This window comes from Onychostoma macrolepis, chromosome 23 (assembly GCF_012432095.1).
Source record: "Onychostoma macrolepis isolate SWU-2019 chromosome 23, ASM1243209v1, whole genome shotgun sequence".
In the NCBI taxonomy this organism is placed as follows: Eukaryota; Metazoa; Chordata; class Actinopteri; order Cypriniformes; family Cyprinidae; genus Onychostoma; species Onychostoma macrolepis.
In genome coordinates, this window is record NC_081177.1 from 6,504,090 (window position 1) to 6,531,918 (window position 27,829).

The 27,829-nt window shown below is 36.9% G+C and overlaps 1 protein-coding gene across 3 annotated transcripts in view; it reads left to right on the forward strand.

Annotated features, from left to right (window-relative positions):
* The first annotated feature begins 4,889 nt into the window (after positions 1-4,889).
* fyco1a (FYVE and coiled-coil domain autophagy adaptor 1a) overlaps positions 4,890-27,829 on the forward strand; it is a 29,178-nt gene continuing 6,238 nt past the window's right edge. The window contains exons 1-15 of one of the 3 annotated variants that reach the window (XM_058762470.1): positions 4,931-4,983; positions 5,214-5,279; positions 6,501-6,607; positions 6,991-7,097; positions 8,067-8,192; positions 10,069-10,175; positions 12,699-12,842; positions 13,043-13,136; positions 13,339-15,825; positions 16,396-16,488; positions 17,376-17,494; positions 17,679-17,846; positions 19,126-19,278; positions 20,582-20,805; positions 25,683-25,824. In XM_058762470.1, the coding sequence (XP_058618453.1) occupies positions 6,547-6,607; positions 6,991-7,097; positions 8,067-8,192; positions 10,069-10,175; positions 12,699-12,842; positions 13,043-13,136; positions 13,339-15,825; positions 16,396-16,488; positions 17,376-17,494; positions 17,679-17,846; positions 19,126-19,278; positions 20,582-20,805; positions 25,683-25,824 (4,025 nt within the window). In that variant the 5' untranslated portion in view covers positions 4,931-4,983; positions 5,214-5,279; positions 6,501-6,546. Of the gene's footprint in view, positions 4,984-5,213; positions 5,280-6,497; positions 6,608-6,990; positions 7,098-8,066; positions 8,193-10,068; positions 10,176-12,698; positions 12,843-13,042; positions 13,137-13,338; positions 15,826-16,395; positions 16,489-17,375; positions 17,495-17,678; positions 17,847-19,125; positions 19,279-20,581; positions 20,806-25,682; positions 25,825-27,829 lie in introns of all 3 variants that reach the window. The other 2 variants (XM_058762468.1, XM_058762469.1) reach the window with 2 other exon arrangements.

Sequence of the window (27,829 nt, forward strand, 5' to 3'; positions counted from 1 at the left end):
TCAACGGCTAGCTGTGCATTAAACGATTTGAATGCACTCCGCCGCGCGTCGGGTGATTCTTCGCCTCCACGTCATGCATTCAAATCGTTTAATGCACAGCTAGCCATTGATTATCCCTTGCATATTTTGTAATTAATTTCATAGTTCCCCCAAAACAATTTGAATTCTGCCATCACTCACCAATGCTCCAAGACTTTCGTTCATCTTCGAAAGAAAAGCGGAGATATTTGAATGAAATCTGAGAGATGTATGTCCTTTACTTTTTAGAAATATATTAAAATGCAATTCAGTATATTTTTAATGCACTTCAAATAAGCATGTTGGGAATACAAATGTATTATAAACATACTACTTGAATTTCAAGTATATTTTTAATACATTTAATACTACGTCTTTTTCACCTGGGGTGGCACAATCAACAAAGGCTAATCAGAGTGTAAACCAAAAGTGGTTCACATATGTTTCAGCAAATGTGGCCCAGGTATATTAAAATGTATCTGGGCCAGTTTTGGCAAAGATGTGGCACAGTGAGCACTGGCTAATATGGCTGTGAGTCTAAAGTGGCCCACATATGATGCCACAAATGTGGCCCAGTTATCCTAAAACATATTTGGGACAGTTTTGGCAAAGATATGGAGCACTGGCTAATGTGGCTGTGAACCTAACTTGTCCCACATTTGACATGGCAATTATGCCCCATATATTATAAAACACTTCTGGTTTGGATGTTGCACTTGACACTGGCTAATTAAAATGGAAGTTTGAAATTGTAAATATGGCCTAATAGAATAATAGGAATAATAATTGTCACGGCCGCCATGCGGCCTTCCTATGGCTTGCTTGTGGCCCAAATTTGACAAACAGGTGTGGACCACCCAAATGCCATCATTCTACATAGTATGTGGACCAGAGAAAGGTGCTAGTTCTGCTTTTTTTTTTATTTATTCATGGCTGACATTGGGCCTTCCTTTGGCTTACTTGTGGCCCAAATTTGGCAAACAGAAGCGGACCACCGAAGTGTCATTCTTCACAGTATGTGGGCCGGAGCAAGGTGTTGGATATGGGCCGGATCAGGGCCAGAATTAAAGTCAATGTGGCCCAGATTTGGGCCAGTTCTGCTCTTTTTAGTTTATTCATGGCTGACATTGGGCCTTCCTTTGGCTTACTTGTGGCCCAAATTTGGCAAACATGAGCGGACCGCCCAAGTGCCATCATTCTTGCCATCATAAATATACATTATTTTGGCCACACTAAACCTTAAGCGAGTTATCTCTGCAAACATGTCCTTGCGGGGCCCATGCTGGCTTTCTGCAGGCACAGTGGACTAGGGCCAGCCTACACCAAACCTAAACAGGCCCAGTGCGTGCTTGCCCAGACGAGGCCCACAGCTTTGGGCTCACCGCAGGCTCTCTGTGAGTAGCCCTCACTAGCAGACTGCCCACATTAATTCAATAATCGCCCAGTGTGGGCCAGCCCGTTCGGGCCCAGAGCAACTTTTGTATCCTTTGGGCCCATGCAGGTTTTGTGTAGGCAGCCCTGGCTGTAAGGCAACTAGGAGAATACAAACAACATTGACTGGCCATTCTTTGGTTGAACTAAAGTTGACCTGGAATGGGTCAAACCAAAAGAGACCTTTTCAGAACCTATAGGCCAGTTTCATATAGGCCAGGGATCCTCAAATCTGGCTCACGACATCCACTTTCCTGCAGAGTTTAGTTCTAACCTTAATCAAACACACCTGAGCATGTTTTCAGGATCATTAGAAAATCACAGGTGGGTGAGTTTGATCAAAGCCAGCATGACTCACCTGCTGAAGACATTGTGCTGTGTCCTGGTTGGGAAATGTGTCATTTCAAGAGGTTTTTTTTTTTTTCTATTTAAAATTGTACATTGCTGGTGTTTTTTGCAGAGATGGTACATGTATGTATGGCCTATGTTTGGATTGATGCAAAGAGTTTAAGACAGTGTATTTGTATGCATTTTAGAATGACTCTTTATCGGTGAGGTTACCACATCATGGTCCAGTTTGAATATGGATTTAAAAAGTTATTTCCAACGTGAGACCATAGTCTTGACTATTTTTGATTGTTCCTGGTTAGGAAGAGTCTGGTGCTTGAGAGCTGTGGTGTGTTTTCATTTCAAGAGGTTGGATTTTTCATTTGCTCTCAGCCAACTTCAACTACGGACAGTGTTTGCAAATTGATGTACTACAGATAAGACTTTCACACACATCAACCTTCAAATGTCGAAAACCTACAATCTTACATTGCTTTGTTTGCTTTCTTTTGTACTTTTGTGTATTTACATTTGCTGTATTAACCTGAATTTAATGTTTTATATTTTGTATTTAATAAATCAGTTGATTTGAATTCCCTTTGATTACTGTACATTTTTGACAATATAGACCAGGGGTGCCCAACCCTGTTCCTGGAGATCTACCTTCCTGCAGAGTTCAGCTCCAACCCTGATCAAACACAACTGAACCAACTAATTAGGATCTGAAGGAGCATTTGATAATTAAAGACAGGTGTGTTTGATCATTGTTGGAACTGAACTCTGTAGGAAGGTAGATCTCCAGGAACAGGGTTGGGCACCCCTGATGTAGACATTAGTTAGCCTATGTGGTGACTGCATCCATTTCAGATGTATAATAACTGTTTATCCCAAAGACTTAAGTTATAGTAGCTGAAAAGTATTTAAAGTGAAACAGATGTATTGTTGAAGATTAATTGTGTGGGCCCTGTGTGGGCTAAGTGAGGGCTGCCAGTGCTAGGGGGCCAACGTTTTGCCAATGAGCAAATTCTCAGGAGCCCTGCGCTGGCAGTCCGCTGGGGGCCCTTAGGTTAGCCCTCAGTGGGCCTGTAAAGGGCCAGTACTGGCTTGTTTGCAGGGATGTCTCAACAATACTCATTTTAAAGATAAATTAAAAAATGTCCTCCCTAAATGTTCAAATAAGTTCCAGAAATGTGTTCGACTTGGTAAAAACATCCTGACCCAGGTTTTGCACAAGCAGCAATTCAAATGTCACAGATAGATATTCAGAGACACATTCCAATACTTAAATAAATCCTTCACAAGTTTGAACCTACATGCTTCTCACTCAGACTCTACCTACACAATAAGTCTGTAAGTGTCACGCCACGGCTACTCTGTGTTAAAGAGCGCACGACGAAGATGAACGGTTACATATCACAAAGGTAAATCCAAACACATTGTAGCACAGCAACATTTAAGACATGTAGACGCAAGACCAAACAATCTCAAAGTGAACATACAGGAACTTAAGTACAAAACAAGGATAATTAACTAGGCAAACCTGAACAGAATAATACAATCAACACAACAAGGGAAACGGTGCTAAATGAAAACAGTCCAAATAAACCAAAACCTTGAAAGTAAGAGCTATCAAGTTCACTTCTGTTTTTATGCTGCACAGTACACCTATAGAAAACTGCCATTAAAAGCATGTTTCAAAAACTTAATTGCTGCCCAGACAGGAACATAGTGTTGGCCCAGATCCAGCCCACATCTGGCTCGTGTGATGTGATGATCCATGCGGGCCAGATGTGGGCCGGATCCGGGCCGACACTGGTTGCTGTCTGGGTGGGTATGTAGCCTTCCTTAGACTCATGTTGCTACTAAAAGTAGCCAAATTCTATTGAGCCATATTTACAATTTCAAACTTCCATTTCAATTAGCCAGTGTTAAGTGCATCATCCAAACCTCATCTGTTTTATAATATATGGGGCATATTTGCCATGTCAAATGTGGGACAAGTTAGGCTCACAGATACATTAGCCAGTGCTCCCTGTGCCATATCTTTGCCAAAACTAGCCCAAATATGTTTTAGGATAACTGGGACACATTTGTTGCATCATATAAGGGCCACTTTAAGCTCAAAGCCACATTAGCTAGTACTTACCATCCCATATCTTTGCCAAAACTGGCCCAGATACGGTTTAGGATAACTGGGACACATTTGTGGCATCATGTGAAAGCCACTTTAGGCTCACAGCCACATTAGCCAGTGCTTACCATGCCATATCTTTGCCAAAACTGGCCCAGATACGGTTTTGGATAACTGGGCCACAGTTGTGGCATCATGTGCAGACCACTTTAGGCTCACAGCCACAATAGCCACTGCTCACTGTGCCATATCTTTGCCAAAACTGGCCCAAATATGTTTGAGGATGAACATTGCAGTTGCGTTGCTGTCTATGGGAGGGTCAGAGAGCCCTCAGATTTCATCAAAAATATCTTAATTTGTGTTCAGACGACAAACAAAGTTCTTACGGGTTTGGAACGACATGAGGGTGAACTAACCCTTTAAACACTTCGGCTACCTCATATGTTCTTACTCTGCACATGTATTAAATGCACACAGTTTTCTAGTGTAGGCTTATTTACTTTAGCTTCTCAGGTAATATCAATGGTATGATGAGGCTGAAATGACAACAACAGTGGTAGGCCTACATATATTTAATTGTTTGATCGCTAGATACAATTTAGTAGTTGCTGGATAGGGACATGTCCCTACTAAATTCCACTACGCCCTTAAATTAGGTAATGGCTTGCTCTTGGTGTACTTTTAAAAAATTATATTCTTTTCCTTTTCTTTTCTTATAGTATTTAATTTTATTATATTACATAATATATTATATATTATATTATATGAAGTATTAATAAATTATATAAATTATATAATTTACTATCATTATTACAATTATAAATTATATAAATAAAATTAATAAAACAATTTATAATATATATGATTGCATGATAAATCACTTGTTTTTTTTATTGTTATCATGTCCTCGTAACCAAACTAAGGCGGGGCTATCGCTGTCCAATAAAAAAATGACTTCGGCTCTCAAGCCCGCAGTCTATGGCGGAAATTTCTGTCAATCAAAAATCGTAGGCTAGCAAGGTTGTGTGACGATGTAAACTAAAAGTGGACCTTCTCGGATCCTTACGAAAGCTAAAGTACGTCAGCTTCTTTTTTCACTTTCAATACATTTATCACACATTTAACAAACTTCCAGGTGTAATACATACATGCTAACTTCAGTCTAAAACCTCGTTTATCCGGAATAAACATTCTGACATGTCATCCTGCGCGTGACTGGCTGTTTACCCCTGTGAATTCTTGACTGAACTTTTATACAGTTTAACATCTGTTCGTTATTTTTATTTATTTTTTATTTTTTATATAGTTTCTATGGCAACAAAAGACGCTGTTCCAAAGAACTTCATTTGAATTCAAACCACACAGTGTAACAGTTAAGTCAAAGGAATGTGTGAGAGAACTCGGACACTGATGTTTGTTTACATTTCAAAAACAGCTGTTTCTAGTTTTGTTGTGTAATCGAACAGTACAGTAAATTTGCATGTTGTCGTTTCTCTCAAATGTCTTTCTGTTCCACTCTGATGGTTTAGATGTAATCTGTGGTAATTTTGTAACTTGATATTTATAATTCTGGGTAGTCATAAATTCTCACAAACAAACAGTAGACGCAGTGAATATCATTTTACTATTTAAGAAGAATAGTGAAGTTAAGAAATTTCTATTTATCTATCTATCTATCTATAAATACACTTATGCTATCTAAGTAGGCTATATATAAAATCAACACTGTCAGTTATTGGTTCTTAGTAATTTTGTTCCTCAGAATCACCACTGTATAAACCAGCTGTTAAAATAGATTAGAGAAGTGGGTTTGTCTCACATTTTAAATGATCTTTAGCTTGTAATTCGTACAATTTTAGTAGTTCCTTTATTGCTTTTTATATATATCTACTATAGTAGTTCTGCTTAACAGATACCTAATTTATCACAGACATTCAGGACAGCTGATACAAGACATCCCTCTTTATTTAAGCATTCACTGCAGTTTTTGTCTTGCCAGCATTGCTCTCACTCTACATGATGTTGCACATTGCTTTATTTTAATGAGAAAATAGACACTTTGGCCTTAACTATAGTTATTTGTATCAATACTGAGATCCTTATTTGTGGCCTTGTGAATTGAAGCAATGAGCCTGATTATAGCCGATAACCAATATAATCAGCTATATTATTTATCTTAAAAATAGGTCATTCATACATTGAAGCGCTAATCCAGAGTTTGACTTGCATCAGGCTTTAAAACATTATAATGTACAATCAAACTTAAGTATAAGCACTAATAACGATGCTTGATTTAAAGGAATAGTTCACCCAAATGGGTGAGAATGAGAGTCCAAACAGCTGATAATCCACCATCACAATAATCCACTTGACTCCAGTCCATCAATGAACATCTTGTGAAGTAAAAAGCTGTGTGTTTGTAAGAAACAGTTCCAAACAAAAATATGTCAGTGGATTTTGATGTGAGAGGACAACAGGGGATGCCACTTAAAATTGCTAATGTGACTGATACATCATGCTTCTCTATAAATAAATATAATGTGCATGTCAAATGTGAGTTATCTGTTGTCATTGTGATTCTTTTACTCAGCAGACTACAGATGACCTCTTGACCCCGTTGGCAGGAAGCTAGTCAGACCATGGCCGCTGGTGCTGCAGTCAGGGAGGGTCAGATCCAGCGGATTATCAGAGATCTGCATGGTACGGATGTGCTTTGGCCTTCATGAGAGAGGCAGAGCTATTGTTTAGAGAGTAAAAAGAGACACGGTGGTCCATGGTGGAGCATGTGCTATTGCGATTCTCAGGGTGCTGGCTTTCAACATGGGGGAAAGAGAAATGCGAAACGAGAGAGACCTGCGTGTCAGAGTTCATCCCTCATGTGTGCCATTTCAGTTCCTGAGGTTGATGAAAGGCGCGTGGAGTAAATATAACCAAGATGGGCTAAAGAAGGAGAAAAACACTTCTTAAACCCTTGAAAAATTCCTGTGATCATTGTTAATTACAGTATAAATTCCTCTGAAATTGTGTTAAAATGTGATCTAGGTATCTTTGACTTGGTTTATTCTCATAATCTTTCTTTATAGATGCTGTATCAGAACTGACAAAGGAGTATAAGGAGAACGGCGAGCCCATTACAGATGACAGCTCCAATCTGCACAAGTTCTCCTACAAACTGGAGTACCTGCTTCAGGTCAGAGATACATAGGCACAGAAAACAAGTGTAAAGTAGTCAGAAATGCATGTGATCACAGTGCATATGTTGTGTAAACTCTTATGCATCCTGTCCAACAAAACGGTACCGCATACTCGCCTGCCAATCAATCATTGTGCTAAAATAAGGATTTTAAACTTTACCGTTATGTGTGGGTTTAAAAGAAAAAAAGTGTAGAAAAGCGCAAAAGTTTATATCATGTGACAGGGTTTTTGCTGTTCTTAAAAAGTCTCACTTTCACAAATTAAGGCCTTAAAAGGGCCTTAAATCAGAACAGGAAGTCATGGCATTAAATGCTGCACGCTTTGGGAAAAAAAAAAAATCTTCCTCAGTATTTTAGTTTTTTAAAACAAATATCTAAACATCCTTAAATCCAGATACATTTACTGGTGCAAATGTAAAATATTTTTTCTTGTTTTAATCAGGAACTAACTTTTTTGATCAGTTTCACAGAAAACAAGACTTCTTAAATGTTATTTTGCTTCTCACATAAATGTATAGATATTTCCACTGGAAAACAAGACAAAAAAATCTTTTTGCAGTAATGAAGCATCGAAATTATGCTTTTGCACTGGGATTTGGCAGCAAAAGTGCTTTATTTATATTTCTGGTGCTTTAATTTTTGTGTATGATGTACCAGACTGATGTATTTAGTCACATAATGGGAAACCTTGCTTTGATTAAACCCAGCCACAAGTGATCACAGGAGATGCATGTTAATATCAGGTGTAAATGACAGTTGTCTCTGCCGACCACTTGGGATCTGATCACCCGCAACAGATGCTAATACCAAGTGTGAAGCGGGCCATATGGATGTACTCAAAATCCCTAATCATGCAAGATGAGATTTCACGCTGTCCCTAGAGGACTTGAAACTTTTTTGAGTCTGTTTTTAAGATGTTTCTCATTCATTTATCTGAAGTGTTATGTTATTATTGTGTTCCTCAGTTCGACCAGAAGGAGAAAACAACATTTCTGGGATCCAGAAAAGACTACTGGGATTATTTCAGTGACTGCCTGGCCAAAATCAAAGGAGCAAATGATGGAATCCGCTTTGTTAAATCAATTCCAGAGGTAAACATCTTCACTAATCTTCACTTCACACTTCTAACACTAACATGCAACTGAGCAGCATTTTTCTGTGTGACATGCTAAATATTGCATCTAAAACTTTTAAAACTACATTTCTGTTTTTAACCTACTCCTATTTTTGTTTTTATTGTAACAAAATAATTTACTAATAATAACAATAATTTAGGTGGATACTATATAATATGGAAGTTTGATATATTAATGTAATAATGATAATATAACAATATTTATTAATAATAATTCATAAAGAGCAAATACCATTTTATAATAATAATATAATATATTATATTGCTAATAACAAACTTTATTTAAAGCACCTTTGAAAGTAGTATCTCAAAGCACTTTACATAATAAATCAACATTGTTAACAATAAAAACATTGCAAACTAATGCGAATACATAAACGTAATAAAAAATACATAAATCCGTGTCATTCACATTCACTTATTAATAATATTAACAAAAATAATTTACTAATACTACTAATATTTTGTTATTCATATATACTAATAATAATCATTTATTGTTTAATCTTTTAGTTTTTTAATTAATATTTATTATTCTTTTGTTGCATATGCATGAAAAAGCGGTAAATGTCCAGGGTAACTACTGTTTTTTTTTTTTTATTATTATAGTGTTGTACAGTATTAGTGGTCATCTCTTACCAAAGTATGTCTGTAGACACACACCTTTTGTTTAAACAAACCTTCTTATCGGATTTGTACAGTTCCGTGTTCTCACTGAAATACAAGGCGATTTTAGTGATACTATTGATGAGGTTGTTCCTTGTCTGCCCTCATGATACGCAGATCTAAATGCCATGTTCTTTTTAAAAGTACCACTTCCACATGACCACTATCTGTTATTGTCCAGTGTCAAATTTGTATTTGTATTGTCTTAATTCTGAGCTCTGCTACAGTGGTGACCAGCTTCCTTCTCTTATTGTGTGGTTAGTTTCGATGGCAGATACCTAACTTTGAACAGGTTACTGGTAATAGTCTATGTGTATGCAAATGTATAAAAAACACTGCATGTTCTTCACTGTGTAAATTAGTTAAAGTTATAAAAGTGATTTAGTTAAGAGCAATGAGAGATTTTCTCTGTTTTGTTTTTTTGATTAACATAAATGATAGACAGCAGGAATATTAGACTGTTGTCACTTTAAGAGCTACCTATTATTCTATATGTATATCACTATTCTGTTAAACGTGTGTTTTCTTCCTCAGCTGTTTGCTTTCACTTAAGACCTAAATTACTGTGTTTACGAGGATACTTTCAAAGATGGGCATTTTTTTTTTACACATACAAATGTGTTTATTCAACAGTTCATGGCCCCTAAAGCGGCAAAAATAACTCCCAAAAATAACATTCAATGCTTCACATGTACACGTCTCTCTGACAGCACTCAGAAACAGTCTCTCGGACAGCGCACGGATACGCTGATTGCGTTACAGTGACTTAAAATCACTTGCTTTAAAACAGAAATGCATAAAAACGCTTGCAAATGAAATGTTTTCGTGACCACGTAGCAAAGCAGTGTGTAACCGCGAAAATCTCTACTGGTTGACAAGTTTCTACCGGTTAATCGTGTCTACCGGTATATCGCCCACCCCTAATATACATTAGGGGAAAAAAATACTGTCAATTGAAAAGCGTTAATTACTATATATGTAAAAAGTCCACCCAAAAACAACCACCTAAAATGTCCTAGCAACCACTTGGAACACCTTGGCATCTTCAAAAAATGTCAAAAAAAAAAAAAAAAAAAATCTATTGTCATTCATATTTTTAAAAAAGGTCAGTGGGCCACTGTAGATACTTGAGTGGCAGTAAAAGTGTTGTTCTTTTTCTCTCTTAGCTGAAGACCTCTCTGGGTAAAGGCAGAGCATTTATCCGTTACTCGCTCGTGCATCAGCGGCTGGCTGACACACTCCAGCAGTGCCTCATGAACCACAGAGTCACCAGGTAACACTTCACTGTCTCCTCGTCTGCAATGTTACCCATCTTTTTTCATAAGCATGGAATTTAGTATTAGTATTTAGTATGACCCTCTGTCAATCTTTTGATTGTTCCAAATATTACATTGAAATGTTGTTCTTTTGATATTATTAAATTGTTTTTGTTTCATAATGAAGAGAATGAAACAGTGTATCTGTGCAATATTTCTACACGTAGGTATATAAATAAAATCATGTATAAGATGGATTAATACAGTGCTTGAAAAAAAGTTTGGAAACGTTTCCAAATAAGAAGTCTCTTATGCTCACCAAGGCTGCATTTATGTTTTAAAAAATACAGTAAAAACAGTAATATTGTGAAATATAATTACAATTTAAAATAAAAGTTTTCTATTGCAATAAAATGTAATTTATTCCTTTGATGCAAAGCTGAATTTTCAGCATCATTACTCCAGTCTTCAGTGTCACATGATCCTTCAGAAATCATTCTAATAAGCTGATTTGCTGGTCAATAAACATTTCTTATTATTATCAGTGATGAAAACGGTTGTTTTATCGTGATATAGTACCATTCAAATGTTTGGGTTATGTTTGTTTGTGTGTGTTTTTTAAAAGAAATTAGTAAAGTAGTGTAAAACTGGAGTAATGATGCTGACAATTCAGCATTGCATCACAGAAATAAATTACATGTAAAACATATATTCAAAAAGAAAACATTTCACATTACTACTGTTTTTACAGCATTTTTGATCCAATAATTACAACCTTGTTGAGCATAAGAGACTTTCAAACATTTAAAAATCCTAATGTTTCCAAACTTTTGACAAGTACTGTATACATAATGGGCATTTGAATTATAAATACAATAATAATAGTTATAATGATACTGATAAACTTTGTATGGTGTATGAAAAATATGGATATATATTGTAGATTTACAAAAGTTTTATTATTAAATACTTTATATGGATATTTGAAATATAAATGTCATCATAATCAACTATTACTGCACCTTTAAACGTAACGTCTTAAAAGTTCTTTACATATTAAAGCCTTAACAATACAAACATTAAACTAATGAAAATAAAGCATGCAATAAAAAATTAAAACGTGTATATGTACATTTGTATATGTTGCAGTGTGTGATTGTATTTTAAACATGGCAGTAAATTATATCTGTTACTTTATATATCATTTAAAATGGTAATTTAAAACTTGATATTCTGTAAGGAAGGTTAATCATTTCATCAAATGACCTTAACCTTTTGTAATTCAACATTTGTATGCTAAAGTTGATCAAACACAAACAATGTTTTTATGCAGCTTTTCGGCGATTATGGAGAAATGGCATCTGTGCCATCAGTGTAGACACATGTTGATGTCCATGTTCACCATCTAAACCAAAAAAGGCAAAAACTTGTGCATAAGTAATCATTTCCCCATGTTCTATTTACAGTATTTAATACTGCTTAATTCAGTAAAAACAATACTGAGAGTTCTCTCACCCTAGTTTTACTTCTTTAAATGGCCTTCCCTGTTTTAAGAAAACACTAGTACTCTTTACTCCAGGTTAATGGGTTTGTGCTATGTGAATACAAGCTTGTTGTGAGCTTCCTTATTTTTAATACTGATTGATTAGGCCTATTTCTTAGACAATGTAGTGTTTGTGATGAATACATGGCACGATAACCCATGGCGAGATTGAATTAATATGGCTGAAACAATGTAATTTGCTGTCTTGTAAGCTTGCAATGTCAGTCTTCTTTCAGATGCATGCCTAATTAGGTACATGCGATTAAAGTTAACCTGCGATAAAGCATCCTAGTTCATATGCTTCTACTATGCACTTAAAGTATTTGCTATCCTGGTAATGCTGATGTAGTTAAAGCAAACTAAGTTAACTGAGAACTGTCATAAACTGTTGTGCAAGTGGTTGTTGTAAGTTACATTAGCCAAAAGTGCTTGCATGAATGAATATACATTTTGAAATGCTTTTGAAATACTGTAAAAGTCTTGGGTTTCTGCAAGTCTTAATAAAAGTTTTAAATCAGAGCAAATTGAAGATATGAAGTCTTGTTTTGAACAAAATTGAACAAAATTAAGAGAGCTTTTGCTTAAAACAAGAATGTGATTTTTCTTTTCAAGTAAATGTATCTTTATTTAAGAATCACATTTGCACTGGAAAACAAGAAGCAAATTATGATGAAAAACATCTTTTTTTTGTGATCAGAAGGCACAATAAACATTATTTCCATATCCTAGGATTATTCAAGGTTAAGTGTTTTTTTTTTTTTTGTAAAATGAATTAAAAAGTAATGGAGATGTGTTGGAAGTTTCATTTTCAAACTATGGAGCATTGCTAATACAAGACATTTACACTTAGAGAACACATTGATGTGTTTAATTGGTCTTAAAAAGTTGAGTTTTAGAGCACCATCATTTATATTTCTCATTGGAGAGCTAGACTATGTTTTCCAATTTTTTTTTTTTTAATTAATTTTTTTTATTTATTACTGGTGTTCCTCTTTAGTGACTGGTATAATTCCCGGAGTCCATTTCTCAAACCCCATCTCAGTGTGGACATCATTAATTACCTCTATGAGCTGAATGATGTTCAATTTGATGTGGCATCCAGGGGTCATGACCTTGACTCAGAATGGCCCACTTTTGCAAGGTAAGTGCATGCTGTAATTTTGTGTAATTTATTATATAAATATAATATCAAAAGTAGATTAATACAAACACATTGGTACAGAAATAATGCTACTAATTTATAATCCATTTGCCAGTCCATTTGTCATGAATGTGTGTGAATGCATTTGAATAAGATGTTCGGTTAAGTTAATTTAAAATGAATTTAAAAATGTCTCACAGGAGGACACTGGGAATGACTAGCTCCCCCAGTCACACTTGGAAACCACCGAGTCGTAGTTCCAGCATCAACAGTCTAGCCAGCACATACTCACAGGTACCAGCACACCTTTAGAAGGTCTTTGTTGTCATGTATCATTCTGAGCTTACAGTAGAAACACTTACGCTACAGTTTTATATCCAGTAGATGGCAGTGTTTGTCTCAAATCTACTCTGATTCAACTTGAAGCAATCGGTCTTTATTCTTTCTGTTTATGTATATTCCCTCTCACAAATATTAATTCTGTCAAACCTTGTAGCAGGCCCATGAGTTCCCTGGGAGTCCAGACTTTGGACCTGGGTTTCTATCAGACATGTCTGTCCAAAACTCCAGTGGACTGAATGATTCTTCCATCAGTGCTATAGATGAGCTCCGTCTGGAGCTGGACCAGTCTGAATTAAAGCAAAGAGATCTCCTCAACCAGGTTCAGCAGTTAGGCAGCGAAGCGGGTGAACTCCGCAGGGTTGTGGTAGAACTCCAAAGGCAGCTGGACATCTCTCTAGCTGCCCAAGGTAACCATCAGGAGCTCCAGCGGAACCTGGAGGTGCTAGCTGAGAGCGAACGAGTACTCTCCCGTGAGCTGGAGGTCTTGAGGGGACACGGGACTGTCAGGGAGGCCTCCTATAAGGACCTCCAAGACATGTTGGCAGCCGCAGAGTGTAAAAATGAGGAATTGATGGCAAGACTAGATGGAGTATTGGATGAGAAAGGCCAGAGGGTGGCCAGTGACTTCAACTCTGCCCAAAAGATTCACGAGCTTTTAAATGAATTGAAAGAGGCTGAGAAGGGAAGGATAGATGCTCTGGCAGAAGGAGAAGAAAGGAGGAGGCAGGCAGAACAGCTGGCTGAGCAAGTCAGAATGAAGGATGAAGCACTCAAGGAGGCTGAAATAAAAATGACAGCTTGGATGGTGAAGTGTGAGCAACTGCAAACGAGGGCGGAAGAGCACCGTAATGTCATGGACAAACTTCAAGGGGCACTTGCAGTGCGAGAGAAGGAGACCAGCAATCTGCAGAAGCAACTGCAAGATCTCCAGCACTCTCTGGAAAATATGGAAAAGCAGGCCAAAGTGGATCGGAAGGAAATGCAAGAGGATAAAGAAGAGCTTGAGAAGAAGATGAGTGGTCTGGAAGAGCAGTTGCAAACATTGCGGACACAGCTGAAGGCTAAGGAATCCAATCTTCTCTCCACTACCAAGAGAGTCCAGTTTTTGGAGAAGGAATCAGAGAAGCTTAAAAGTGACAAACAGAGTCTGAGAGAAACCATGTCTGAACTGGAGAACAGCACCAAAGAGCAGGCCAAAAGGATTGGAGAATACAAAGACATCTGTGCCAAGCTAATGGAGGAAAACAGTAAGCTCCTCCAGATGGGGAAAAAGAATGAAGAAACCAAGAAGGAGTTGATTGAAAACAAATCTTCCCTGGAGAGTGAGCTGGCCGGATTGAAGGCCTCGGAGAAGCAGTTGCGAGCACAAATTGATGATGCCAAAGTTACTGTGGATGAACGAGAGCAGCGGCTCAGAGAGGAGAACAGAAGTCTGGATGAAAGTCTGCATAAGGCCAACATGCAGTTGGAGGAATTCGAAAGTTCAGTTCGCCAATTGAAACTGGAGAACAAGGACCTCATGGAGGTTCAGGTCACTCTTAAAGCATCTCTCGCAGCCATGCAGGAAGAGATACGCAACATCAACAGCCAGATTGCTGAACTTGAGAAGAGTCTTGGAGCTGCGAGATGCGATGAGGCAAACCTGACAGCACAGCTTAAAGATAAGGATTCCCAGCTTGAGGATCGGGAGAAGCTCTGTGAGGAGCTCCAGGGAAGGGTGGAAGAACTTGAAGGTCGTGAAAGGGATTTGGAAGTGGAGAAGACGAAGGTAGAAAGAGCCTTTGCTAAACAAACAGAGATGATTAAGAGTCTGGATGCCCAGAGGAAGGCTGCAGAGGAGGTCCAACTTGAGCAGAGTGCATACCAGGCTAAAGAAACCCAAGAGATGGTCTCAAAAGTGACTGTCCTGGAAGATCAGCTGGGACTGAATGTGAAAGAGGTGTCTAGGCTTCAAGAGGAGGTGCTCAATCTCAGGGCTAAACTCCACAGTGCCGTGGAGAAAAAGGACAAGACCCATGCAAAGCTGGAGGTCACCGAGGCTTCCTGTGCAGAACTACGAACCTTGACTGAGCAGTTGAAAAAGCAGGCAGAGGAGCAGAATCGACTGCATGTGAAAGAGCTGCTGCAGTCTAGCGAACAGGTAGATGCCATAACTTTGCAACTGAATCAGGAGACGTCCACATGCAAGAAAACAACTGCCGAACTCACTTCAGCCCAAGAGGAGCTAGCAGAGCTCAAGGCCCAGAATGAAAGGTTGGTTTTAGAGAATGCCGAGACCAGAGAGGGTCTCCATCGGGTCAACACAGAAATGGCAGAGTTGGGAATGACAATTTGCAAGCTCACCGCAGAGCGGGAAGAAGCCAGGGAACAATGGGCTGCTGAAGCTGCTCGGATCCAAGAACTTCAACAGCAGGGAGTGAAGGAAACAGAGCGACTTAATGCCAGCTTGGTGGCTCTTCACCAAGAAAACTCTAGTCTACGAGAAGAGCTCCAGCAGACGGAGAAACTTTCAGAAACCGTGCTGGAGCTAAAAGAGCTGCTGGACAAAACTGAGGGTGAACGGGACACTGTTCGAGAAGAGATCACCGCAGTGAAATTTCAGATGAGCACAGAGAGCATGACTCTCAAAAACCAGATAAAGGTAGAATGAGTTCAGAATCATCAATCACTATCACTTCAAATCTATTCTGTCAAATACTTGTGCTGCGTTCATGTCATGGTAGAATTACCATAATTATAAGATGACATCTCTACTCTGTACAAGCTGTCTGAAATAATTTGTTTCTATGGAAACAGTCTTAATGCGAAATGCATTAAATGTATGTTGATTTGCATTTTATGTCTGCTTACTGTATTAATTACTAATAGCAAAATTAGAAGAAATATAAAACAGAAATATGTAACATACATATTTCTATCACAGCCTTTTTGGTTGTTTTTACATGTCACAGGAGATAAGTGAGATCAATTGCTCTCAATTCAGGTTCAACAATGTGAATACTTTTTACAAGGCAGGAACTCATAATTACAGTAATTCTGACTTGATATGAATGCAGCATTTCCAGTAGACTTTAGTGATTTACTTTGCGATCCAAAGTACAATCCAAGCACTTTTTATGTAAAATTGTGACTAATAGTGACTATTTAAATTTTTAAATACTTTATGTATAATTTCTTGATATAATAATAATAATATATATTTTTAACCTAGAGTCTTAATGAAGATATTGAGGGCTTGCGAACACAGCTAGACGTGGAGTTGAAGAAGTCATCTGAGCTGGAGGCCAAATTATCAGAGATACAGGTATGTAAATGTTGAGCCAGGTGACGATAGACTAACAGCATCACTTTTAATACTTTCATTTCAATGATCTACATGATAATCAGATTCTTTTTGCATACCAGCATGTGAATGATTATAATTCATCTCTGTTGGCTGATAACACTGATATTAGTAGGTGATGAATGTCTGATCTCTTGCTGCTCCTTTTGTTCCTGCTCATTGGAGACCCACTGTGCGAGACAGTGGAACAGAAGACAAGAGATTGGGGTTAATTGCCAGACAGTGATGAATAATTTACTTCTCATTAAGTCTATAATTAGGCACAGTGCAGACTGTTACCTGCAGATATTTGTCAATTAGAGTATAAGTGCCACTGTAATTATATTCTAAAATAATGTTCCTCCAATTGTGCTGATTTTCGGAAGAATAAAACTTATGCTGTTGTTATTTTTTCACTCTGTTATTTTGTTTTGCATTACTGTTGAGTTAAAATATTTATTTACAATTATTTCTTTTTGAAAAACGGTTTATTGGAAGTACAGTTGTACAGTGATGGTATTTGATGTAAAACCAAGATGCTGAAGTATACCATATTTACATGGTATCCAAAAGAATGCCACAAACACAGTATTCCTTCACAAAAAGTAGTTTGGCCGTATTGTGGTATAGTTGTGATTTTAGGTGGTAATACTGTGGTGCCTTAAAATGGACCATAATTTCAATATTACAGTAATGAGTTAAACAAATCAGCATTTATTATTATATTCCTTGGATAAGGTGAAAGCCAAGATAAAATAAAACAAAATGAGACAAAGTAACTGTACAGAGCATTGTCAGAGTATGCAAATGTTTGATGTTTCTGTGTGCGGATTTTGTTCATGCATTTGGCTGTTTGTTTGTGTGTTTAGGCAGTAAATATTGAATGCTCTCGTCTGATTGAGGAGAAAGACTCTCACATCACTGACTGTGAGACTCGGATGCGTGAGAGAGAGTGTGAGACGCAGCAACTGCAGGAAAGTGTATCAAGGTGAGCGTTCAAAAACACAAAATGAGGGTTAATGCAGCACAGATAATGGATCTGCACTAATGGATTTCCAAATGGATCTTCATGGGGATTTCTTGGACCCAAGAGATTCAATTTGAGTAATTATTGGTCAGGTTATATTTGTATGCATTATTATGAACTTCTACTTTCTTTTTCTCTCCTTTAGTACCAAAGAGGCTCTTATTGAAGTACAGAAAGAGAGGAAAAACCTACAGCAGAAGTTGGATCAGGTGTTGACTGAGGCTCAGAATCAGCAACTTCAGATGTCTGCTGAGCTGGAGGATCTGGGCCAAACCAAAGTAAATCTGGAGGAACGGCTCATCGAGCTTATTAGGTCTGTATATCGCTTGCACTTCAGGGTTAACTTTTTCTTTTCCTTACCTTAAAAACAAGGTTATTTCATTGTTTATGATTAGCTAGCGTGTTTCATGATTATAGGTTAGGCTTTAACTTTATCCAGTTTTCCTAACATCATGTCTAGTCATGTTCGTAAAGCTCTGTCACACCTTGCATGTTTTGCCACAAAAAAAAGACTCAGTACATATCTATGGACCTATTCATACTGAGAATGATTCATTTCACTCTTACTGTAAATAGATTTTGTAGACAAATTGTGATTAATGTGACTGACATTTTGAAAATTCTTTAAATACTTTTAATTAGTTTTGATGCAAAACAAAATATATATATTTTTGTTGTTCTTTTAAAGGTTAGATGTCAAAATCATTTGAGGATTTTTGTGGGAGATTGTTTTTGGTTTATCATTTTGATTTTTTTCTTTCTTTTTTTCTCGTTTAATTCTTTTAATTTTGTTTTAAAATAGTTTTAGAAGGAAAATGATAGGAAGGTTTTTGCTGGAATTTAAAAAATATTCTATACATATATATTTTAATATTTTTATAAATGTTTTTTTAATGATGGAAGGCCCTCAATTTCTTTAACTACTTTGGTCTTGCATGTCATCTTGTGCTGCTTGAAATAAAAAGCTCCGGTCAGGCTTCAGGGAAGAGAAACTAAAAACCACCAAAAACAATTTCACAGATGAAGCTACTTGAATTCTCAATGAGATGTTAAGAAAAACTGATAATGGTGTTGTGAAGTGTCTGTATATCAAAATACAAGAAGCACATATAAAAGCAGGTCACAATTCGGGCCTGTTCTCACCTGCTTGATTGTTGTTACTCTGTCTCGGTTTAATTCAGTTCCCGCCACAGTCACACATAAGCAGATGTTGGTTTGTTATTTGCTCTTTTTAAGTGTATGGCTTATTAAGTTCTCATGGTTTGTAAGGTAAATGTCTTTAATTCTCAGCGAGAGCCAGACAGCTGGATAGAACAGAACCCAATCGAACAAATATAAAGGTGCTGCTGCCACAAAAGTGTCTAAGATACTCAGGAACTTACATAATCATTTATTTTTTTGATGAAATATGCAGTTCAGTATGAATAAAATTATTCACATAATCAAACAGTGTTATAAAACTTTATTCTTAACATGAAATGGAAATGAAGCATGAAAGGTGCTTTAAGACATTGAGGACCCAAGAGACAAAATAGAAGCAAAGATATACCGAGTCTTTATTTCTCACTTCCTCCTTTCTCTCCGTCTTTCAGGGATAAGGATGCTCTGTGGCAGAAATCGGATGCTCTGGAGTTCGAGCAGAAGCTGAGAGCGGAGGAGCAGTGGTGGCTTGTAGATAAAGAGGCCACACATTGTCTGGGCTGCCAGGGCCAGTTCACATGGTGGCTGCGGCGCCATCACTGCAGGTGGGCAATCTCACAAACTCCCACTCTGATCTCAAGGTAGAAGTGAAGTGAAATGCAAAAGACTGCAGTAAATACATTAAAGTTAAGGAAAGTAGATGTATTATACACATTTGTTGAAGAAAGGCTCTGAAAGACTTGGCAATCATGCTATGTTAGAATATCACACAATGCTAATGTTTTTTTTGTGAAATGTTTTGCTGGAAAAATGGTAATGTTTCTTTAAATTAAATTAGTATTTTGTTAAATAATGCAAATTTATTCATGCATTTTTATTTATTTATTCATGCAAGTGAGTTTTTAGTGTCCAAAAACTTTTTGTTTCAACTGTATTTGCAGGTTTAGCACTGGAGGTTTAAATGAAATGATTGTCTTTTTTCTGGACAAACACAACACATTTTTGACTGTTTGCTTTGCTACCTGATCTGCATCATGAAACAATGCAGACAAAACATGCAAATAAATACTATTACTGAGAGAAATTCTTTCTTAGTCAATCCTCATCCCAGGTCTAGACACATCCTGAGGTTTTATTGCAATTCTTTGAGTACATTAAATGACTAGTTCACCCAGAAATGAAAATTTGCTGAAAATGTTCTTACCCTCAGGACGTTTCTTCATATATAAGAGCAGATTTGGAGAAATTTAGCATCACTTGCTTACCAGTGGATCCTCTGAAGTGAATGGGTACCGTCAGAATGAGAGTCCAAAGAGCTGATAAAAACGTCACAATAATCCACAAGTAATCCACACAACAGAAGTGGTTTTGTTTCTTACAAACACACACCTTTTTGCTTCAGAAGACATTAATTGATGGACTGGAGTTGTTTGAGTTACTTTTGATGTTTTTATCAGCTGTTTGGACTCTCATTCTGACGGCACCCATTCACTGCAGAGGATCCATTGGTGAGCAAGTGATGTAATGCTAAATTTCTGTAAGTCTGTTCTGATGAAGAAACAAAATCTACCATCTTTGATGGTACATATTCTGCAAATTTTCATTTTGGACAAGCTGTTTCAATAAATAGTGTGCTGTTTTCAGTACTTATGATAATATTACCTTTTTTACAATATGTACAAATTTTATATAACTCATATTTTAAGACCTGATAAATGGTCTGCCAACAATTTTCTGCTACAGAACTATTTACATTGAGTCAACCTTAGCAAAATATGTTTGGACATCATAGTACCAGTTCATCTTAGTACAATATTTCAGACTATATATTAGTGATACATTGTTTGGTCTAAAAATATGTCTTTTGTGCCAAATATTTGGAGTTATGTTATTCTGTGTTCCTGGCAGGTTGTGTGGCCGTATCTTCTGTTACTACTGCAGCAATAATTATGTGATGACAAAAAACTCAAAGAAGGAGCGCTGCTGTCGAGAGTGCTACACACAGCACAGTGCTGTGGTGGAAAGATTTACAAAGGCTGAACTCAACAGCTCTTCAGAGGATCAACCACCACCTCATGCAAACGCTGCCAGTCAACCACCACCACCTTATATTCCCACACCAAGAGTTACAGGTACAGATACAGCCGAAAACAGACCCTGAAAAATACTTACGTACAGATTGCACATGAATGCCACCTTAAAGGGGTCATGACACAAGAAATCAAATTTCCCTTGATCTTTTGGCATATAAGAGGTCCTTGTACCATTAAAACCATCCTGCAAGTTTCATATCTTAAGATGTCCTCCTCATTATAAACAAAGCATTTATTTAATCAAGCTCCAAAAACGGCTCTTTTTGGATCCAAAGGGACAAGGTGACTTCACTTAGCCCCAGTCGTTTGCATAAACACCGCCACATCGACATAGGCCCCGCCCACTGGCATTCAGCCGCTAACACTAGATCACGCTGAATGCGAGTGTCGCCTTGCATCAAAAGCAAATAGAAATTATAATCACTGCCACTATCTTGCCTACACTGGAAACAGTATACAGATGTACATTTACTTTCTTCCATAGTCCACGCACTTGATTCTCTCATCAGGACAAATGGAGTGATACAACGTTCGCTTTGACGCGTTTGGTTTAAACAGCTCGTTCGCGTCTTTGTACAGATATCAGAAAGAACCCAGCGTAAGGAACAAGTGGATAGTTTATTTTTAATGGCATCCCGGATCATGTCAGAGGATTGGTCAGAGCATTTTGCATTGTAAACGAGGCACAGTGTCATGGAGAGTTCACAAAGAAACATTTTGTTAAAAGATGAAGCGGTACTAGATCTGATCGCAGCTGCATCACATTTTAAGTAAATTATTTCATAATGCTTTGTCTGGAAACTGTTTTACTTGGATTATGTTGTCAAAACACTCAAAACATGCAATATTTGTGTTGATACTGTTTCCTATGCATTTGACGTTAGCCAATCATAACAGCATCTGATTCCTGAGAAGCCTTAAAGGATACATCCCTTAAAAACAGCCTGTTTCTGCGTCAACGCCTCTCGTTTACTTTGAATGGAGTGATGTGAAGCGTTGCCGAACTGAATTGTGGGTCTGTTGCTTTACTGGCGTTGCTCGCGGAAGAAGTTGAAAACTTTTCAACTTTTCAAGCTCCAATGCAGGTGTCAGCCAATCAGATCGCCTTATGTAAATACCCTAGCGCAGACGCTGTCCAATCCCGTTCATGCAACACCAGAAAAGTAATGTGACTGGCTGTTGTCACCAAGCTTCAGACACGCCCTCTTTCAAGCGTTGACGCCCCGTGTGAATGAAGTTCAGAATGAGGGTTGAAAGTAATAATTTTCCCACATATTTATTTGTTTTTAGCAATAAAAAACTTTATTAACATTATAAGTAAACCTCAAAGAACATGTTAAAATAATAAAAAAAAAATCCATGTCATGTCCCCTTTAACGGTTGCAATTATGTTATAACTGTGAATGTTAACTGTGTAGTTTAGTTTGTATGCCATTTGTTGACGAAGAGTAGACCTAAAACAGTACTCATTTGGCTGATTCATGAGAACAGACTTGTGCAATCAACTTGCATTTCTCATGATAGATAAAACTTAAATTACTCACCAAATGTGCATCCTTTGCTTCTCATTGTGTTGCATTAGTGCTGAAAAGCTTTCTGCCTCCTGACAGTAAAAAAAATAGAGAAATTTGAAAATGTGCATTTTATTCTTTATTATATCAGTGTCTGTCTTGTAAGTAGGAACTTCCCAGGAGGTCTTGAATGTAAAATTGTTGTTATTCTTTAAGTTTTAAATTCAGGAAACCTTTTCCATTTAAGAGCACCTCAAACCTCCCTTAGCAAGCAGAAAAGTTACTTTTCTTTCCTGTAAACTCTCTACATAAGTGCTGATAACAAAGGTGCTGTCAACGTCGAGCGGGTTTTTCATTCTGAGTGTGTGAATACAGCGACACGTATGATTGAGAGAACCTTCAAGTGGTTAAATATATTGTTCTGCCTGGCATTCATCTTTTGTGTCTAATGATTGTCTTTATGAATGGATTGAATGGGCAAGAAGTCCATTCTTGAATGCTAAAAGACCAGGATTTTGCTACAGAGAGCTTTGTTTTTAACATGCGTCCTTGTAATTGACAGGAAAATGTCACGAACTTGTCTTGACTTTAACAAGCAGTCCTGTTATTGATGTATTGGATGGACAGCAAATATTGCTTGTTAATAAATGTTTCTGAATGTCTTTCTCAAGGGGCGCTTGATGGTTCAAAAAGCCAGATTCAATAAAAATCCTGACATTTGAAAGGAGTATAACCAGGGGCGGACTTAGTGATTTGGGGGCCCTAAGCAAATTCCAGGTATGGGGCCCCCCACACAATAACTATGTGGACGCCCGTTTCTGCCACTGAATAAAAAAAAAAAAAAAAGGTTATTGCTTTTTATCTCACAATTCTGTGAAAAAAGTCAGAATTGTGAGATAAAAAGTCGCAATAATCTTTTTTTATTTTTTATTCAGTGGCGGAAAACGGCTTCCACATAGTTATTGCGTGATAAAACTTCGCAATTATGAGAACATATCAGTCCTCCCCACCCGCTCAAAACTGGACTTTAACTGGCAATTGCGAGTTTATCTCTCGCAACTCTGACTTTATAACTCGCAATTTCCAATAACTATGTGGGGCCCTAAGCAAATTCCAGGTATGGGGCCCCACATAGTTATTGGAAATTGCGAGTTATAAAGTCAGAGTTGCGAGAGATAAACTCGCAATTGCCAGTTAAAGTCCAGTTTTGAGCGGGTGGGGAGGACTGATATGTTCTCATAATTGCGAGTTTATATCACGCAATTATGAGAAAAAAAAGTCAGAATTGTGACATAAAAAGTAATTTTTTTATTTTTTTTTATTCAGTGGTGGAAACGGGCTTTCATAGTTCTAAAGCCAAATTAGGCTACCTTATTTTGTTCGGATCACAAAAGGAAGTTAAAAAATAAAATAAAATAAATAAGAAACGAAAAATGCGTGCACTTGTCCATTTAATAAATTCTAAAAAATGTCAATCTTTTTACAAACATAAAACTATGCATGCAACTCATTCCATATTCCAAGTGTTTATGCTTAACCCTTATTTTGCTCGCTCGCTCTAGTTTATAGTTTATTTGTACCTTCACAACCAGTAATTTGTCAACCTGATGCTGTTCTACAGCCAAATTTGGCTACTTTATTTTTTTTTGAGATCACAAATGAAAACATCAAAAAAAAACAACAAAAAAAAAAACACTTGCACTTGTCCATTTAATAAATTGTAAACTTTTCCAATCTTTTTACAAACATAAAATTATCCCAGGCAACTCATTCATATTCCAAGTGTTCTGAAGGCATACTGTAGGCTTTGCCGAGAAACAAATCGAAAATGATATATACGAGTTTTATACGAGTACGCGGCAGTTCGCGCCGGTGCGCCTTGGAGAAGCACACAAGAGAGTAATTTAGAAACATCAAGATAGATAAAATTGTGACTTGAAACACAATACTTTCTTTACTGAGGTGAAGAACTATGTTCTGAGACAGTCAGACAGCCTAGAAGCGCAAAGAGCGCTTCCTCATAATCACTATAGCTGTCTCTCACTTCAGTTCATTGCAATCTAACGACGTTCCGTTAATAAGCTACACTGCACAATGAATCTCTTATTTACGTCGTATCTACACTCTGTTATAATGAGATGATTCCTGAACTTGCAGAACGCAGCACTTGACAAAAACTTAAGTGGATTCTAACTTAAACACTTCTGGTCACTGCGTTCAAGAAATCAGCGGCTATTTCTGCGAACGGCTACATTGCTCAAGGCTGCATATGTGTTTCCCCAATATCAGATGGGGCCCCCTGATTGCCCAGGGCCCTAAGCGGCCACTTACCTCGCTTATTCTTTAAGTCCGCCCCTGAGTATAACATACGTGACAGCGCCATCTATGTATCATTAGTCATTCAGACCTGAATTATGATACTTAGAAAGAGCCACCCAGTGTTATTTTAGTATTACCGTATTGACCCGAATATAAGACGATGTTTTTTCCTTGGAAATACATCTGAAAAAATGCGGTCGTCTTATATTCAGGGTCTAGACTTTGACATGTCAATAATACACCCACAACAATAGGTGGCGCCAAAAACGCATAAAACGAGTGTGCCATGAAATATGTAATTCAATGTGTGTTGTAAAGATCGCGAATGAAAACAAAAGAAAAAGAAATGCTTACAGCAGCATGATCGTGACTGTTAGCCTGATGGGACCAAACTTCCTCTGGAAGTGATTTTAAAACATAAGACAGTACCCAGATTTGAAGACTACAATAAGATTTCACGTCTACTGATAATAACATTTTGGTAGGCTACTATGAGTTGGATAGCCTAATTGTTATATAATTCAGATGGGCTACCTGTTATTTCAATGGTATATCAAAATTCATGTCATTGTTGGTACATTTTACCAGTATTTACCATACTTTCAAAACAAAAATTAGAATTGGAAAAATATGCAAAATGAAAATAATTTAAGAATAAATGTGTTTTACAGAGAGAGAGAAGAAAAAAAACAAGATTTGGTTTTCAAAAAGCCTTTTTCCAACAGGTACTTCTGGAAAAAGGGGGGTCGTCTTATAATCAGGGTCGTCTTATATTCGGGACAATACGGTATTTATATACTGTTATAGTATTATTAAGATTTATAATTAGCTTTAATAATTTCAGTTTTCCTTTTATAAAATTTTCAATTTAGCTTGAATTTATTTTTATTTCAGTATTATTTGTAGTAATTGTAATTCTTCATCTTATTTTATTTCAGTTAGTTTGTAAGGCTTTTTAAAGTTTTTCGTCACAACAACATTTTCAGGTCCCTTGCTTAATGCTAATTTCCGTTTTACTCACTTTTTACTTTTCTCGTGGGTTGATGTCATACTGAGGCTGATAATGTCCTGTGTTCTGACTTACAGTTACAGATCCTGGTGAGAAACCGGATGATGGAGCATTTGACATTATAACGGAGGAGGAAGTGAATGAGATCTATGACAGCGACTCGCGCACCACCACTGGGTCACAGGAGGAAGAAGGAGATGGAGGGCAAACTGGAGACCTGTAAGGACACACACACACATACACAAACAAACAAAGAATCCTGGACAACACCAACTGTAAATACACTAATGTTAAGAAATTTAGGTTCAGTAAGATTAAAAAAATAAATAAATAATACTTTTACTCAAAAAGGCTGCATTAAATTGACCAAAAGTGACAGTAAAGTAAAGTAATGTTATAAAATCTTTCTGTTTAAAAAAATGCTGTTCTTTTAAACTTTCTATTCATCAAAGAATTCTGAAAAGAAAAATAAAACAACTGATTTCAACATTGATATTAAGAAATGTTTCTTGAGCAGCAAATCAGCATATTAGAATGCTTTCTGAAAGATCATGTGTCACAAGACGGGAGTAATGATGGTGAAAATTCCATTTTAAAAATGTAAAAAAAAAAAAAAAAATTAAATGTATTATTATTTTTTATTGTATTTTTGTTCAAATAAATATAGACTTTGTGAGCAAGCATAAAAGACTTAAAAAACATTTTAAAAAAATCTTACAGACACCAAACTTTTAAACGGTACTGTATGTGGTGAACTAATTTAGCTTAAACTTTAAACCTGGCTTTCAGATATGCTTCTGCCTTTTGAATAAATGTAAAAGTAAACAAAAATACACTTATGTCGCACATACAGTTTGTGTAAAAGCTCAGTTTTATAGTACACGCTGCTTAAGATGTGTAGTTTTTGCAAATAAAGATGCTTTTAGACTTGTTATTGCAATAAGGCTGTGTGATGCTAGATGCATCTTTTTTATTGCAAGACATTTTTCGTTCTTTTAACTTTAAAAGAATCATTAAGGGAATAAATAAGGAACCGCATTTATTAAATGAAATCAGATAAAGAATTGTTCATTTCTGTATGAATCACGCACAAAAAGAAGTGACCAGAGACAATAGGTGCGCTAAAATGTTCCCATGTTCACAATCACACTCAGAATGGTCCAATTTGTAGCAGTGTTATCAAGATTCCCCAGGCTGCATCACTGGGCCTCTGTTTAGAAAATTGTGCTGCGATGCTTCCTCAAATAAGTGTTGCAGACAGACAGGAAGTCCTGCCGGGAGATTGATTGCGGGGGGAAGATGACTGTCAATTTATGCATTTCATGCCATCTTGCGTACATTTCCTAACATTTGTCACTCTGAAATGAGCACCTGCCTGGCATATAATTCTAAAGCAACCTCAAAAGAACATTTTCCTGTGGGTGAGTGAGGTTTCTGTATTTAGACGCACTCCCTGGGAAAGGAGAGGGTTTCGATGGAAAGATTTTTATTTTTGATTTATTTATTTTTTGAATCATTTATTTATTTATTTTTTTAGTGTTTTTCCCTTATTATTTGTATCAAATACATCATAATATGTGTGTTCATTAATTACCAATTTTTTTGCTGCTGTGCCTTTCGGAGCTTGATGCATACACCATTTATGCATTTGAAGTAAAACTGAAGTGCTTGCAGGTTTGCTGTTGGGCCCAATTGAGATTTTGGCTGCTCTATCCTTCAATAACAGTCTCTCTGCAAAGCTACTTTACTTTTCCATAACAATCAAAACTGAAATGTGCCACACAACCTGATAAGTTCACACTAAAATAATATTAAGCAGCACAACTGTTTTCAATATTAATAATAATAAGAAATGTTTGGATTCAGCATGAATTTGCATACTAGAATGATTTCTGAAGGATCATGTGACACTAGCTATGTTTCCATTCACCTATTTTAATGCACATTTTGGGATATCGCATAAAAAATGTTGGATGGAAACGCCAAGATGCACACATAAATTTAAAAAATCTGCATAAAAAACTTATGTGCTCAACTAAGTCTGATAAATTTCTCATCTGGTAAGAAAACATGCGTATAAACTGCGATGGAAACACTTTTAGCGAATCAATCCCTTAATGCACATCAAAAAAGTCGTGTGACTTTGCAATGGGACAGCATAAAACTGGACCAACCTATGGACCGATCTCATTGCACAGCATCTGAAATGCTATTTTTTTCATTC